The 16,507-nt window shown below is 43.7% G+C and overlaps 1 protein-coding gene across 1 annotated transcript; it reads right to left on the reverse strand.

The window, feature by feature from the left end:
• Nucleotides 1-296: 296 nt before the first annotated feature.
• RBX1 (ring-box 1) lies at nucleotides 297-15,853 on the reverse strand. Its single transcript, XM_006258547.4, has 5 exons — nucleotides 15,744-15,853; nucleotides 10,900-10,978; nucleotides 3,624-3,694; nucleotides 1,835-1,920; nucleotides 297-475 (listed from the first exon to the last, which is right to left on the reverse strand). Exons 1-5 carry the CDS (start codon nucleotides 15,819-15,821, stop codon nucleotides 463-465), a joined length of 327 nt encoding a protein of 108 aa, XP_006258609.1. The 5' UTR covers nucleotides 15,822-15,853; the 3' UTR covers nucleotides 297-462.
• Between the last annotated feature and the right edge of the window lie 654 nt (nucleotides 15,854-16,507).

Raw genomic sequence — 16,507 nt, forward strand, 5'->3', positions numbered from 1 at the left:
AGGGCAGATCCTCTTTCTATTGAAGTACATGGCAAAGCTCACCTTGACCTCAAATCAGTCCAAGATGGTGGCTCAACTGCTTAAAGAAGTGGCACTGACTCCCAAAACTAATCCTTCCAGGTTGGAGATTAGGGAGAGTGGCCTAACAGGATATTGTCTAATGGAACACAGAACTTCAGTTCCCAAAACCAGCCCCAGCAGTAAACCAATCAATAAAAGCTTAGTTGACTCCCTGCCTTCTGGAGATGTCCCTCCCCTGCTTACAATCATTCCATTCACAAACACTCAAGACAAAGTTAAAGGGAGGTTACAACAAGATTTTATTTGACAGTACACAATATGGTTACATTAAGATCAAAACAAAGTACGACATAACTGCTGCCAACAACATCTAAAACAGACACCTTCATGAAGTGAATTAATCATGCTAATGACAGAACAATGTGCTTGGTCACTCTCTCTCTAGTGCCCATACCTGAAAATACAAAAAGATGTCATGTTAAGGTGTTTTATATATTGAGCACTAGTGCCAAGTTTTCTGATAAGGCCACAATGGTTAATATCCAATTAACATGCAGTATGCAAATATGTGCATCAAACCCAGTGGTAACACTAAGAAGGTTCTTAAGATAATGAAAAATAGTTATATCAAGTCTGTCAGATATTAGTGCTGACCAGGACATTAATCAGCCCACCATTTTATAGGCAGGTTCATATTAGTAGTTTGTTCTGAACACTAATTCTCAGATTTGTCTCGAGTGAAACAAACCTGGAGTATGTCACTACCCCAGATATATCACCAAGTATTTGTATTCATTTTGTCTCATAGTGAAACCCTGACAATATACTCACTAACCAAACAGAACAGGTATTACTGAGCCATGTTTTCAACTATGGCTCCCATAGTGAAGTGTTAAAGTCCTGCATTAGGGTGCAAAAGTTGTCGCAATAGTGATCATTTATATAAATACATGCCTACAGTGCCCAAATGTGTCCTAAAATGTCTTAATACACTGTTTTATGGTTTGTTGGTTTTTTAAATCTGGCTGCAATTTAGGGGGAAAAATGTCTGTAATAAAGACAGGTCAAGAAATGATGCAGTTAAAATGAAGCAGAGGGCAGAAGGTACTAGGCAAAGCTCCCTACTACCAATGTAAGGTATCTTAATCCCAACCCACAGTACTCCGTGTCTTTACTCACTTGGACACCCACACACACCTGTCAAATGCTCCTCAATTCTGACTGGTAGCTCCTCAGCCTGTTTTAATAAGAGGTCTTTTTTTTTTTTTTTTAAAGCAAGACCACTGATCTGGCTCATTCACTTGGTTCTGCAAATATGCACCAAGCCAAGCTATTGCAGTTGCCTTTACTCTTTTGCAACTGTGATAGGGTTTAAAAAAATAAGATCGACATGGCAAAAATCAAAATGAATGTGACTTGATTTTGGCACCTTGAGATAAATATTTCAGACCAATGGACACTATACAGGCCAATTTCTGAATCCAAGCTACTTGTGTGACAGCTCAACATTCATCTGAGGCTCTGCTTTCAGCTAAATCCACTTGCCTCTGCTCTCAAGAGAGTGCATCAATATAGTTTATAATTGCTCTCATTTACTTTGGAGCTACTTGGACTCACTTTAGAACCTTAAATGCTGGCAGGTGACTAGGGCAGCATCAGTGTAAAACTACTCTCCCTCCCATGGGAGAGTATGTAGCCAGACCCAAAAACTCCCAAGAAATGATTATTCAAGCACCTAGCATCAGTATCTACCAAAAGATCTAATGGATGGACCACTGCATTTTCCATGTCAGGAATTGCACAAAATACGTACTTTTGGAACTCCCATTCTCTGTTGTCTAATGGACACACCTGGCGAGTCTTGAGCCAGCGAGAGATGCAGTGAAAATGGAAAGCATGCTGGAAGAGAAGGTCCAAGTTAGTTTCATGATGTACTGCTCAGGGCATCTCAGCACAGAAGTTAACAGAAATGTCAGTCAGCAGGGGAAAACAGTTGGAGGGGCGGGGGTGGTCTAGACAACGTAAGGAGAGCTGGCAGCCACCTGACTAATAACAAGCAAGAAAGGAGAGGTTTTCAATCTTATTTCTAGGAGGAATGGGGAAGTCAACACAGTGATGATGGAGAAGCTGTACAACAGGTAATGAAATGGCAAATAATTGACCAAGGAGAGAGTGCAGTGCTTAAGATTTGCCAGTATTGGCAGAGTAGAGACTTTATAAAAAGCATGGCCCCAAAACAATAAGGACAGGGATTTCAGAGTGAAATCTTGTAAGGCAAGAATGATGTGGGTGTACAAATACTTTCTGCAAGGGATCGCAACCAAAGTCTGAATTAAAGCCATCTTGGGAGACAAGAAAAGGGAGAAACTGCAAACAGTCCTTTTCTCCTAATATGGCTCTTAAAAAAATAAAATAAAAAAAAATCAGTCCCATTTACCAGTAAAAAAAAAGAGATGATGTTGGGAATCTCAGTTCTGACACCCAAGTGCCCCAACACTGTTAAAAACATGATTTAATCCTGCCTGTGTTCCCTTTTTTTTTAAATTGGTTTACAAACAATAAAAAAGAAAATCAGGCTTGAGACATTCTTAGATACTAGCACAGTGTAATTTGTTCCAGTACACAGGAGTTTTGTAACATGAACTAGGGCCTAGCATACAAACAGTAGTGCCTTCATGCAGCCCTTTTAGTTAGTCTTTCCCCTTCAGTTCATGGCCAGAATGGCTTGCATACTTGTTGAGTTCAGACCGTCTTAATGGTGGAAGTGGGGTGCACTGTGGTTCCTTTAATCTTGCAGGTTCCCCTGTGCCCCTGCCAATTGGTGGAGGGGCCCTGCTTGCAGCTTGCTTCTGATCAGCAGGGTGGCAAAAACTGTAGTTTTAAATATGGTGTTGTTTTTGCCTCCCGCCACTGATTGGCTGAGGTGCCCCAGACAGCCCTGCTCTTTCCTGCTTAGATAGGGGAGGCAAAAACAGCAGCATGTTTAAAACCGCAGTTTTAGCTTCCCTGCTGATCAGTAGTGTGTGGCAGGGTCCTCTACTAATCGGAGGGGGGGGGGAGGGCGGCGCGCGGGCACAAGGTGCACGCACAGGAACATGCAAGATTAAAGGAACCACTGCACACTGTACTTCTGCTATGAATTCAGTAGGTCTCTACAAATGATATTTGTCTCTAATGATCAAGAGGAAACACTCTAGTCAGCAAAAAAAACCCCTGGTCCCTCATAACCCTGCATATCAAGAATAACTGGGCATTCACATCTAAATAATGCTGGTCTCTGATGGTAGGACAACTCTGAAGTATGAGCTAGTCCCCTGAATATTCAAAAATAAATCATATACTCAAAATTAAATTCCTAAATTAGCAAAAATCTGAGCAATGGAAGTATATATCCTCCACCACATTCTCAATCCTTATTTTTCTATTTTTCGCTTCCCAGCTTCTCTATGCCTCGCTGAGAAGCCAGACCTTGACATTTCGCACTCCTAGTGAATTATTTTAGACCATATTATTTAACTGACTTTCCCATGTCTCAAATCAGAATGGAGAAAGAGGGGCACCAATCTTTTCAAAACAGCTGATCAGTAAAGCAGTTTACTTACATTGCAGACACCCCATGCAACAGTGCACTCTTCAGAGGTAGCTGATGCTTGGTTAGCTTGGCATTCTATACCTGTGGAAACAGAATCAAATGGGACTCATGATAGCCAACTGTCTTGTAGCCATCAACCAGGAGTCCTCTACGCTTCAGCAATAGGTTTTTTTGGATTCATTACATCAACAAGTGCTGAGAACTGATAGGTTAATGAAGATTTTTCCCATTGGTGGTACCCATCAGTCTGAATTGAGTTAGATACTTTGTCCCACTTTCTTCTAGATTATTTTTGGTAGTGGGGATTATATAAGTGAAATGTGGCTGCTTGCCAATTTTTAAAGATAAGCATACCTAATTTGGTAATACCAAGGTGTGTTTGGCTTTAAATACCTTTTCAATGATGGGTGGTTTTGTCAGACCTGTAAAGATTTAGTTAAATCTTTCCTAGCTAAAATTATTTTAGCACTAAATTCTTCCTCTTATCCAAGACACTAGGTCTGTAAATATCAGCAGGTATGCTACCTTACTCATGAGATGTTGAAACTTGGCCACACCCTTTCTAGCCTTGTCTTATACCAACACACCTAAAAAAATAAAATGGTACAAAACATCACTTCATATTAATGGCCATAATAAAATATATCCAAAGAACTTCCGGCAACAAAGATGGTGAAGAGAGGTCAATCTCAGAAAGGAAGTCTGGTAACCAGATTTTCCACATTAGATCCCGATTCCTTGCAACTCAAGTTATCTAGAACAAAAACAAGTAGCAAGCGGAAGCATTCTCCCTTCCCTATAATCAGGGATAGTAATCTGTTTCAATCAATGCTTTAAATGCATTTCTTTCAAAGGGATGATTTTGCAAAGCAATGAAAGTCAAGCCCATAGTTTTAAACAGATTTCTTCTGTGGTGACAGATCTTTTGCCAGATAAGGAACAGTAAGACACCACTGCCACCACCACATCCCTACCCTCCAAACAAAATTAGAACCCTGATCACCTTTCATCTTAAAAGGAAAAGCTTTACTAGCTCTAAAAAGTATGAGAACTTCTTTAACTTAAGTTTATGCTCATTTCTTGAGGCTAAGGGCAAGATGAAGGGGAGATTTAGAAAAACTAGATGCATGATCATCCATACAGACCTGTCCAAAGTCTACTGAAATCAGGTGTCCAAGAAAAAGGAATATCCTATTCCAGGCTTATTTCTGGGTGGCTGTCTCTATTCAAGTACAGTGCCTGGACTGGAAAGAAGCTACATCTGTCCATTAATTTGTGTTTGCTTCTGATGTTCCAGAGGAAAGATCCAGATGTAAAACATGAACACCTCTTCTCCAGTATCTTTGTTAAGGGTAGGAATTAAAGAAATGGTTTTTGTATGGAAACTTGTAGTCCTTCCTGAACTTTGCAAATGCATAAAGCAAGTATTTTGGTGTTACCAACCATCACCTATCAAGCTGCCGTATCAGAAGGCTCCACATGACACCATTGAGGCACAAAAGATTTAACTAAATTATCATCCACTGACCAGGGCTTAAAACAAACTAAAATTGACACCTGCTCACTAGTAAGTATGATTCTCAGTGTCAATTTCCTCAAGTTTATATACGTGTCTAATAACAAGAGACCAAATTGGCCAGAAACTACTTCAGTATTTAAAGGAGTACTTTTGGCTTCTGCCTGTTGTTGGCCAAACACTAAATGTGGCCACACTGGGCAAAAGATTCTACCCAGCTTCTCAGATGTGGGATGATGATCTAAAGCAAGAATTCTCCTGCCCTTGAGAATCTAAAATTTATCAAATGTTATTTGGACCTAGAGTACTTCTGCTGAATATTTTAAAGGGCTCATTGCAGTACTTGCAGGAAACATATGTACCAATAAGTTTAATTGGTTCGTCCAGTTTAGTTATGACAGAGAAGTTCTGCTCCTCTCCCTTTACCCTTCCCCACCCAGAACACTATTCTAGTATATTCTCAGCAGATTTTTTCCTCATATTTAGACTATTTTTCTTTTAATGCCATGATCATTTCTACCTGTGTATCTCTGTACCATGCTTTAATATTTCTTCTTGATACGACTCCCTCAAAATGTTTGTAGACAGTTATGTTCCACTCTTAGTCACTATCAAGAAAGCTAACCACTATGCTGGACTCTGTTCAATTAGTCTTTTCCTGTGAATCAGCACCTTCAACACCTTAATCATTTTATTGATAAACAGTGTGGGCCACTGAGCAAAGACAGTGGAGGATAGAGGGACTCTAAAGAGAGAGACTAGAACTTGCTGAGCAATAAAACTGAGACTAGGATGAAAAACCTGAAGAGTAGAGACTGGGAGTAGGACAAGGAACCACAGGTAGGAAGAGAGAAGCACAGGGACAGGATGAATAGCATGGGGCAGAATGGGTCAAGCTTGGAGAAGTCCGGTAGAGGAGCCAGTGCACACTGACTAGAGCACATCCCTTTCTTGTGCCTGGACTAACACCTAGGATTTGAGTCTTGCCCTTCTGTTATGTACAGCAAACATCTGAAAGCCTCGGGCAAGATGGTGCTCCTACCTCCACCCCCCAGTGCTGGTCTAGATAGGAAGTGACAACTTATTACTGTTATCACCTACCCAAATCAAGTGGCAGATATTTGTAGATAGACAAACAGGTTCCAGGCCAACTGATGACCCATGTGGATGCCCATACACCAAGATGGCTTTTTTCTTTTATCAAAGGAGAAAAGATACAACCTTAACACAGCTTCCTTTTTCATATGTAGTTGATAAATGTAGTTTATTACACAATCATGACCTAGTTTTCAATAGGGCTCTACTTCTTTCAGTCCACAGGATAGACCTGCTCTGGAAATGAATCACACTTGTTTTTAGGAAACCTGTTTTCTTTGTTGCAAGAGTCAGAAGGTGTGGAGTGAATGAGGCAGAGGACTGCAGGAAGAGAAAAGATGATCTTGTGGTTCAGGTACATCAATGCTGTTTTGGAGAACCATCTTCCATTACTGCCTATGCCAGAGTTGATGCTGATATTAGTCAGTTCATCTAAGCCAAGTTTAGATTTTTTTTAAAACAAGTTGTCACTGGTTAAGTCTCTTCTCTGGGTGCCTTACCTTACAATATGATGTACAGAAACAGTGAATACCCAAAACTCACAACTGCAACTGAAGTCAATGGGAACCATGCTAAAATACATGGCTGCTCATGTTTCAAAGTATGTCAGGGAGGGGAAGAGAAACAGGTCTTGAGTATCTCAAAACTGAGCACCCTCATTCCTTCACCCCCCCAACCCCCCAAAAAGCCACCACCAAAATCAGTTAGTACTTTTGATCTTGTTTTCCGTGTCCCGTTTCTCCACATTTGTAAAACAGGGCTAACACCTCTTCATGGAAAGAATGCCTCATCTCATAGGCATTCTGTAACAGAATACTTTTGTATCTGTAAAGCCCTCAGATACTGTAGTGATGAGAACAACTGAAAAGGCCCAAAAGGAAATCCAATCATTCTGTCTTCAGAGTAAAGTTTGCATTTCAGGCAGTTAATAAGGCAGGGGTTACCCATTGATCAATGAAAAGAAAGCAATATCTCAAAAAGCTGCTCAAATTAAAGTGTACCTCATCCATTTTCTGCACTTAAAAAAAAAAAAAAAAAAAGCAGAAAAAATTAACTCATATATTATCAATTTCATTATGTCTAAAGGAAATGTAGGCAAACTTAATATTAACTTTTGAGTGTCTGACTTCATAAGCTCAACATCTTATTAATGGAATTTCTTTGCATGTAATATTTACATTTTGTTTCCTATTATTCAGCCCTCCAAATAATTTCTGCTTTCCAAATTTGTCCTTGACACTAAAAACACTTGGTGAGGGAGATCAATTGATATAAATGCTAGCTCCCATTTTGTCAAACAATTTAATTTTGTTGTTTCCTATACATGATTCAACTTACTTCTCCAATTTCCCCATCACCTCACAGCTTATATATGAAAACGTCATTAAAAAGTGTGGTTTACTTCCTTCTCCCAGATTGTTAAAGACATTAAATAAATCCAGACCCAACACAGATCTTTACAGCAGACAGACATTTTCCCCCATTTGCTATACCATCAATTACAACTCTACACTTACAGTTCAGCCATTTTGCAACTGAGCTTCTATCTAAGCCAGTAGCAAGTATTTTGGCAAGTAAATGTCTTAAATACAATTAAGAGCTTTACCCAAAAAAACAGTGTATTTTATCTATGCTCCCTTCATTCATTTTTTTGTTATTCTACACACATGCTTTACCATGATTCACTTTTACTAAATTAGTAGCTACTTATTGTTTACTATTTTTAAGGAAGTTTCCCCTAGTATTTCCTTCATTATCTTATGGCAATGGATGTTAGATACCTCTCACCAGGCAATATCAGTCAGAATCATTTCCGCACCTCCCCTGTTCCTCATAACGTCTCCTTCTGGCACCCGTCAACTGACTGCTAAATATTCTCAGGTATTATTACCCACTTCTCCATAGCCTCTCAAAAATAAGTGACAGACTACAGCAAATATTGCATGCCTGCTTCCATTACACGAAACGACAAGTATCTACTGGGCAGATAAGCAGAATAAGTAATATCACATTTCACTAACTTATACCAGTATTTCTTAGAGCTGTGCGAAATTTCAGCAGTTGTTTTGTTTCAGAGGTGTTTTGGGCCATTTCAGCGCCTGAAACGCTGAATCCGAATCAAAACGGAAGGCTCCAGAACACCTCTGGAACAAAATCGGAAGGCTGCTAAATGTTTTGGAAATGTTTTAGAGAATTTCGGAGTTTTGGAGCCAGGCTTGCAGGGAAACAAAAACTAAGAAAATCTATGAAGAGGGAGGGGAAAGAAGAGGGACGGAGGACTGCTCTGATATTGACATCTAGCTCCCAGTTTGATTCCCCAGCTCTCTGATCATTTCCCCAGCTCTTCCCGGGGGGTGCAGGGCCCCGATCTGCATGTGGGGTTTTAGCAAGCTGCTGCTGTAGGCTGGGGCCAGTGGCAGCTGCTTGGCACATGCTAAGCATAGGGAAGACTGCGGTGCTACCGCTGGCCCCAGCCTGCAGCAGCAGCTTGCTGAAACCCAGTGCCCGTGCCCCCTAGGAAGACCTGGGGAAATGATCAGAGAGCTAGGGAAATCGAACTGGGGCTGGGGAATCCCTGCCACAGAACCTGGCTTGCTTGTCACTCTGTGCTGCTTCCCTGCCCCATGACCCAGCGTGACAGGGATCAGAGATCTGCATGGTGGTCTCCTTGCCTGCACAGAGGGCACTGGCCCTCCCCCTCCCCCTGATGAGCCACCTACAGCCCCATCCTGCTCCCCACTGGGGCCCTACAGTCCAGCCCCAAGCCCCACCCAGCTGGGTAGGGCTGCACGGAGATTCCCTTGCAGCCCATTCGAAACAGATTCGGAGGAGATTTGGTGGAGCCGAAACTCCAAAACAGATTTGGCTGAAACTAAACAGGACAGCGATCAGAGATACTGAAATGAATCACTGTCCTCCGAAACAGAATCATTTCGCACAGCCCTAGTATTTAATTCCATTTAATTATGAATAAATGCTAAAATAGAGGTTGTTACACACCTATCAGTAACTTACATTACCAGTTTTGGTTACCTGCTAGTTGTGTGTCCTTTTTCTAGCATCTTATTTTTATAAAAGCTTAGTGAATGAGTTTCCCTTGGTCTACAGTAATTTATTGGAGCACAGTATACCCTTTGACTACATTTCCTCAGGATATGTTGACTTTAAGAAGATTAAAATTATAATATGAGTTTTATCAGTCTATCTTTCCACATCCAAGGGCCTCACAGCACTTTACAAACATGAATTAATCCTTACTTGCCTGTCTCACAATGTTAGTATCCCTCTTTATTAAGCAAGGATAAACAGCGGCATAAATAAGCAGCTTGCCAAAATGTGCAAGTCTGACAGCCAGAGAGAACCCACTTTATCAACAGTTAGTTCTTTACACTGAAGTACCAGAAACTTTTAAATGGGAGCAGAATAGTTTTGGAATTGAGTAGGTGGAGGCAAATGGATCTCTTACCCACATTTATTGTAAGTGGGAGGCTTCCTTGTTTTGAGACAGATTTCCTTTGTGTGCATTTATTCATAGATCTTCTTCAGTGGATTTAATGACATAGGTAGGAAAATATTTTAAAACGGGGGAAGATCTACCACAGGCACCAAGCCCTGATCATTCAGTTTCACGTGCTGTAGTCATGATTTATTTAAGGGTTTTTTTTTTACTTTTCTATTTGGGGGGAGGGGAAGGGAGAGAAGCTACTATAAATGGTGACAGATAGACAAAGCAAGACCAATCTTATAACATTCTATTCACTCACCCAATTAGGACATGTCCAAAGGTGTTCTACCTACCAACCTCAAGCAAGCATGGATAATTAGATTTTACACCTATCGCAATGTCCTCTCATTTTTGAGATGCACTGTTCTGGCACTCAAAGGATTTCTGAATGGAACTGAAAGGTTGGTGACTGATCTGCATGCACACATAATTTAATGGTGGAAACCTTTCCACCACAGCAGTATGCAGCTGTTTTAAAACCAGTAACTTTACAAATAAACATCAACGTAAGTATATTGTATAATCTTTCCAGATAAAGTAGGGTAAACATTTAAGCAAATTTTTGTACAGTACAAATTTGATTGTTTGCTTTCTGTTTAAAAGAACAAATCACACTCCTCTGGATATCTACCACACAATTCCAGATTATAATAGCATTAGCTAACTCGTGCAGAGTATTTTTTGTATAGTGACTGGCTGACTGAGGTTAGTGGTCCACCCTACCCATCAGCAATCAACCACAGATAAGAATCCTATGTCTCCAGCCTCACCAGTTTAATGAAACAATTGATATTCAGTCTCAGGAGGTCTTGCACAATTCCTAAACAATTCTACTCAATCCCATCTCTATCCTGGCCCATCATCATAGGCCTTCAGTTCCATTTCAAGCCTCTGCCTAACTAAAATCATCTCTTGTATGATATCAAGTTTAGTCCCTCCCCCTCCCACTTTAAAAAAAGAGGGAAAAAGGAAACATGGTGATGAGGAGAGTATTAGAATGGATCAGGGCAGCTAAGTGTTATTCACAACATAGCCTACCAACAGTGGGCTTCAAGAAAAAATTTCTAGTTGAAAGATGTGTTCTCAGAAATGAACATTAATGAAGGGTACTGTTTGGCTGGGCATCACACTTTTAATCAACCAGCCAACTCCCCCCTCCCTTTTACTTACATAGATCCATGATATGGTTCCTGCAAATGGCACAGTTATCAACCACAATGTCCCAGGCCCAGAGAGCTACAGCATTCCACTACAAAAAGAAAAAAAAAGAAAAAAAAAAATCACATACATTTGTTGAATTTATAACATCCACCAGAGGATTCTTCTCCTTCTCCTGCACAGCTTCAGCCAAAGTGCAGTAGGTATTTCAAGGACACCTCTGAAAATTTAACACGACCCTCTGTAATCAGTTTGAAAGGGCACCTGGAAAGCAGCAAGACATGTACCTGCCTCAAGATCCAAGCACTTCCTGTCAACTCAAGACAACAGAATCCCCATCTCCCAAGAAGATAAAGACAGACTCTCAGGAGTTGTTTACAGCTATAAGGTGGATGTATAATGGGTTAGATAATCATGCTCAAAGAGCCAGTCATCAACAGCTCAATGTCAAATTCAGAAAGGATATCAAGTGGGTTTTCTTCAGGGGTCTGTCTTTGATCCAGCACTGTTCTACATATTTCTTAATGGCTTGGATGATGGAATTGAGCACATTTAGTACACTTGTGAACAACAGCAAGTTGCGTGAAGTAGCAGACATTTCAGAGGGCAGAATTAAACTTCAAAGCGACCTTGATAAATTAGGAAAATAGTCCAAGATAAATAGAATTCAATTCAGTAAGGAAAAATGCAAAAATCACTCTTCACTGTGGGGGCGGCCTCGATCTGCCCCCTCCCTTCCCCCTCCACAGGCTTACTGGCCAGACACTGTTCTCCAAGCTGCCAGGCTGCACTCCTAGCCATACTCATGCTGCGGCTGCACACATGCACGGAGCATTTATCAGTGACATTATCGGCCACATCAGCCAAAAAAGCCAATTGCCGACAATGTCAATTTTCCTTTTATCACATCACTGCCAATATATGGACTGATATATCAGCGCACTGCTACCAAAAGCCACATGCAACAATCTACTAGCAGCTAATACTAGGATCTATTAACAGAAGTCTCATATGCAAGTCACAGAGAAGTGATACTTTCACTCTATTTAGTACTCCTAAGAGAGGTCCCACTAGTGCTACGTCCATTTTTGGGGACTGTACAACAAACAGAAAAACAAAAACAATCTCTCCTCCCACAACAAAAAACACACAGGAACAAGTTTGGAAAAGTCCATACCAGAACAACTGAAATCATTACAGGTCTAGAAAACATGATATATATCAACAGGTTAGAAGTGGGATTATACAGTCAGGAGATGAGACTGAAGGGGATTTGTTAACAGTCTTTAAATACAAGGCAGGTTATGAAGAACAATGTTCTCTGCGCCCACACTGGACAGTACAAGTAGTAACAGGCTGAAACTGCAACTCTCAACTTGGTTAAAAGCAGTGGAAGAGATTCCAGAGAAAAGTTGGCAAAATTGTCATTAGCCCTGCCCCTTGACAGTTGCCCTGCCCCCTAGTCGCCATCTTGGGACCGGAAGTCCCACCCCTAACCCATGACCTTTGCCACCAGAAGTCCCTCCTGTTGCCCCCCAAGGAATGCTCCTTTGGGGAGTCAAACACCTACTATAACATATTTTAATTTTATTACAAAAAATATGTCATGATTTGTGTACTGTATATAGAGGTGATTGAATAATAGCTCAAAAAGAGTCTTAGGCTTGTCTAGTTTGTGGTCTCTTTAAGCCGTATGAATTGCAGAAGAGGGGTTCACATTTGCCAGCTTAACATTTAAACTGTGATTGGCTTAAAACCCTCACTTTTAATACAATGAATGCAACTATATTTTTAGCCAAGAGCCCTGAAAATCTTATTTAGGGGAATCTCTCTCTCCCCAAGTCACATTTCCTAGCACTGGAGACATGAAAGAGATCACATTGACAAAAGTGACAGTTACCACCATAAGCAGTAATGCAGTAACCTTTTACCAATGAGCAATCACTCTCCTAAGTAGAGGCAACCAACTACTGGGAACAGCCCTTACATTACTCTACAGTGATTCCCAAATGTCCTCCTTCAAAACACCATAGGTTACTTAGACACCTGCTTATAGACACTCACAGAAAGAAAAAAATAATTGGGAATCCTCAGCTCCAACTTTAAGCCATTAAAAAGAAAAACCTCACTCACCTCCATAGCTACAAAGGCCTATAAGAGGAGGGCCTGCTATGAATTCAAGGGGACAGCATGTGAAAATTAACCCAAGATAAAAGAATCATAGCCAAATAAAACAGAAGAGGGGCTGTAAGAACTGGAACTGTTTAGTCTGGAGAAGACAATTTGGTAAGTCTTCAAAGAAAAAAAAGGGTTGGTATAGGGTGGGCAAAATGTGGCCTGTGGGCCAGATGCAACCTGCCAGGCTGTTCTATCCGGCCCGTGGGGCCCATAAAAAATTTAGAAAATTAATATTAATCTGCCCTGGGCTGCCTGTCATGTGATCCTCAGTGGCTTGCCAAAACTGAGTAAGCAGCCTTCTGCCCAAAATAATTGCCCGCCCCTGGTATAGAGACAGTGGTGGGCAGCTATTTTTCAATATGGGATAGGACAAGAAACACTGATCTTAAACTGTAAGAGAAATTTAGATTGGATGTTAGGGAGAACTTTCTAGTTATAAGGGTGGTTAAGTACTGGAGCAGATTACCTAGGGAAACTGTGGAAATCTTTATCAGTGGAAGATTTTAAATGCAGTTTAGACAAACACCTAGCTGGGATGGTTCAGACAGGGATGATGACAGGGAACCTCAAGCAGGAGGTTAGGCTAGCTGCCCTTATGAGGTCCTTTCCAACCCTATTTTTCTAAGATACAGAAAACAGATATAACATAACATCCCTGATCTCTCCCTTCTCTCACTCCTTAAAATAGGAAGAAAAGTAGTTCTTCCATATTCTATCTTAGTATCAATAGTCACAACAGTTTAACATCACGTTGTAACTAGTATAACCTCTCACTTAAGGCTGTTTGTGTTAGCATTGATGTGAATATTTTGTTCCTCCCCTTTCTGGTACTCTGCTGTTCATTACAGCAGTGATTCTCGACTTTCTCAGACTCATTTCCCTTTGGAAAATGCCATCTCTTAGTTTCTGCTCATTTTTGAGTACAGAAAAATAATAAAGCAATTCTTCTGCTGTGAAGAACATATCAGGATGTTTCTCACACTATGGATTCCTACTTGAAATCTCTGCATTTATCTAGCAAACCAGGTTTGCACAACTAACCATGCTAATATGAAGCAGCATGCCACAACACCCCTAAAAGGATCTCATGGCACCCCAGGGAGCCACACCACCATGGTTGAAAATTACTGCTCTACAGTATAGTTTCCTATGCTTGTCCAGTCCAGGTTTTCGTGGTGCTTCCATTTTAACCCTAGAAGATGACTCTATCAAGAGAAGCTACCACCGATAGTACCCAATATTTGGCCCACTATTAAAAAGAATAATCAAAATGATCTTTTCATCATTCAATTACGGCCTCTGTAGAACTATCCTGAAGGCTGGTAACCTACGGTCTGCAGAGGGGTTGAGTCCAGCTAAGGGCAACAGCAGCATTCAGCTGCACTGTGCCACCCATGCTCTCTGCAGCCCTCCCTATGGCTCTCTTGCACCCGTACTTACTCCCACCACACGGTTTGCCCATCCCACTGCCGTGGAGATAGGGATCGGAAGCTGAAGTAAACGTAAGCAACTTTGGTGCTTCTCAGGAACACAGATTTGCAGCCTGTGATGTAGGCAGCGTAGCAAACAGCAGCCCACAGCAGCAAAAGGTTGCACTATACCATTTCCACGGTGGGAGGACAACACCTGGACTACACGATACCCAGCTAGTTGCCCTTGTGAAGAATGCCAACACCATACCAGGCTGCATTAGCAGATCGAGGGAAGTGAGCCTTCCCCCCTATTTGGCACAAGTGAGGCCACATCTGGAGTACTGTGGCCAGTGTTGCACCCCCATTACAGAAATGATGTGGACAAACTGGAGAGAGTCCAGCAGAGGGCAATGAAAACCATTTGGGGGCTGGGGCATGTGACTTCTGAGGAGAGGCAGAGGGACTGCACTTGTTCAGTCTAGAGAAGAGACCAAGAGGGGACTTAGTAGCAGCTTTCAACCACTTGAAGAGAGTTCCAAAGAGGATGGAGCTGGACTGTTCTCAGTGGTGGCAGATGACAGAAGAAGGAGCAACTGTCTCAAGTTGCAACAAGGGAAGTTTGTTGGATATTAGGAAAACGCTCTCTCAGGGGGAGGGTAGTAAAGCACTGGAACAGGTTGCCCAGAGGAAGCGCAATCACTGTCCTTGGAGGTTCTTAAGCCCTGGCTAGACAAAGCCTTGGCCAAGATAAGACAGTTGGGGCTGGTCCTTCTCCAAGCAGGACGCTGGACTAGATGTGGCCTCCTTAGCTCCCTCCCAACCCTCGTTTTCTAGGGCTCGAGGCAGGCACCGGGGGCAGGGCGCGCCCGACAGTGACAGGCAGCTGCATGTGCGGAGGCGGACGGGGGCGGCACAGCACGGCAGCCTGGTTACCAAGGAGACAGAAGGGCCTGGGGGCTGCACCCCACCCCTACCAGCGGCCCCGCCCGCCAGCAGCAGCGCCACTCCGCCGCAGCACGCGCCGCCAGGACCCCGCGGGTGGGCCTCTCCAACTCCACGTGGGACGATCCCGCCTCGCCCATTGGCCCGGCGCTGCGCCAATCCGCCCGCAAGCCCCGCCCCAGCTGCTCCTGTGGAGCCGGAGCCGGAGCCGGGCCCGCGCGGAATAAGCGCCTTCCCACCCCCGCCCGCTGGCCCCTGCTGCAGTCAGGCAATCGGCCCCGCGGGTTCCGCCGTCCCGCCAGGCCGAGGCTGCCGTAGCTTCACCTTCTTCACTTCGAAGCGTTTCTTGCCGGCGCCGCTGTTAGTGCCGCTCGGGGTATCAACATCCATTGCCGCCGCCATTTTGAGTGCGTGACTTGGTGGCGCGCATGCGCGGCGTCACGGACGGGAAGTCACGTGGCCACGTCCCTGTTCTGCTCGCCCCGCCCCGCCCGTAAACAGGTGTATGGGGCAGGGCAGGCAGACCACGTGACTTAAAGGCGTTGGCCAGGGCGGAGCCCCATAGCCGGCGCCCCCTCCCCCCACCCAGCACGGGGGTTGCACAACCTGGGCCTGCACTTAAAGGCGCAGGCACCCAACTACCGCTGACGCAGCTCGTGGGCCTGTCCTGTCCCGCCCCCCCGCGCGGCTTGGTTCGCACGCGAGCGCCCCGGGGCGCAGCGCGGGCTGTTCCCTCGGAGCAGCAGCGGCTTCTCGTTGCTGCGGGCCAGCGAAGCTCCGCGCCCCCGCTGCCAGCACCGGTCTGGGCGTAGCCTCACACAAGCAGCCGCGGGTGCTACAGCGGCTCTCAGGCCTGGTAGCCTCAGGCCGGGCTTCAAGGCAGCCCCGTATGAAGCGGCAGCTCGGGGCGTTCACTCGCGGTTGTTTTTTTTACCCCGGCCAAAAAAAGGCAACAAATAGAACAAGCCGCCCCCAGGGCCGCCTGTCCTGCGCAGAACACCGGGCTCCCCGAGCCGCCCGCGGCGCTCTGCGGCCCTGCTTGAAGCGGCGGGGCGGGCGGGAGCCCTGGCGCCACTCTGCCCCGCCCC

The sequence above is a fragment of the Alligator mississippiensis genome, chromosome 4 (genome assembly GCF_030867095.1).
Source record: "Alligator mississippiensis isolate rAllMis1 chromosome 4, rAllMis1, whole genome shotgun sequence".
NCBI classification, from domain to species: domain Eukaryota; kingdom Metazoa; phylum Chordata; order Crocodylia; family Alligatoridae; genus Alligator; species Alligator mississippiensis.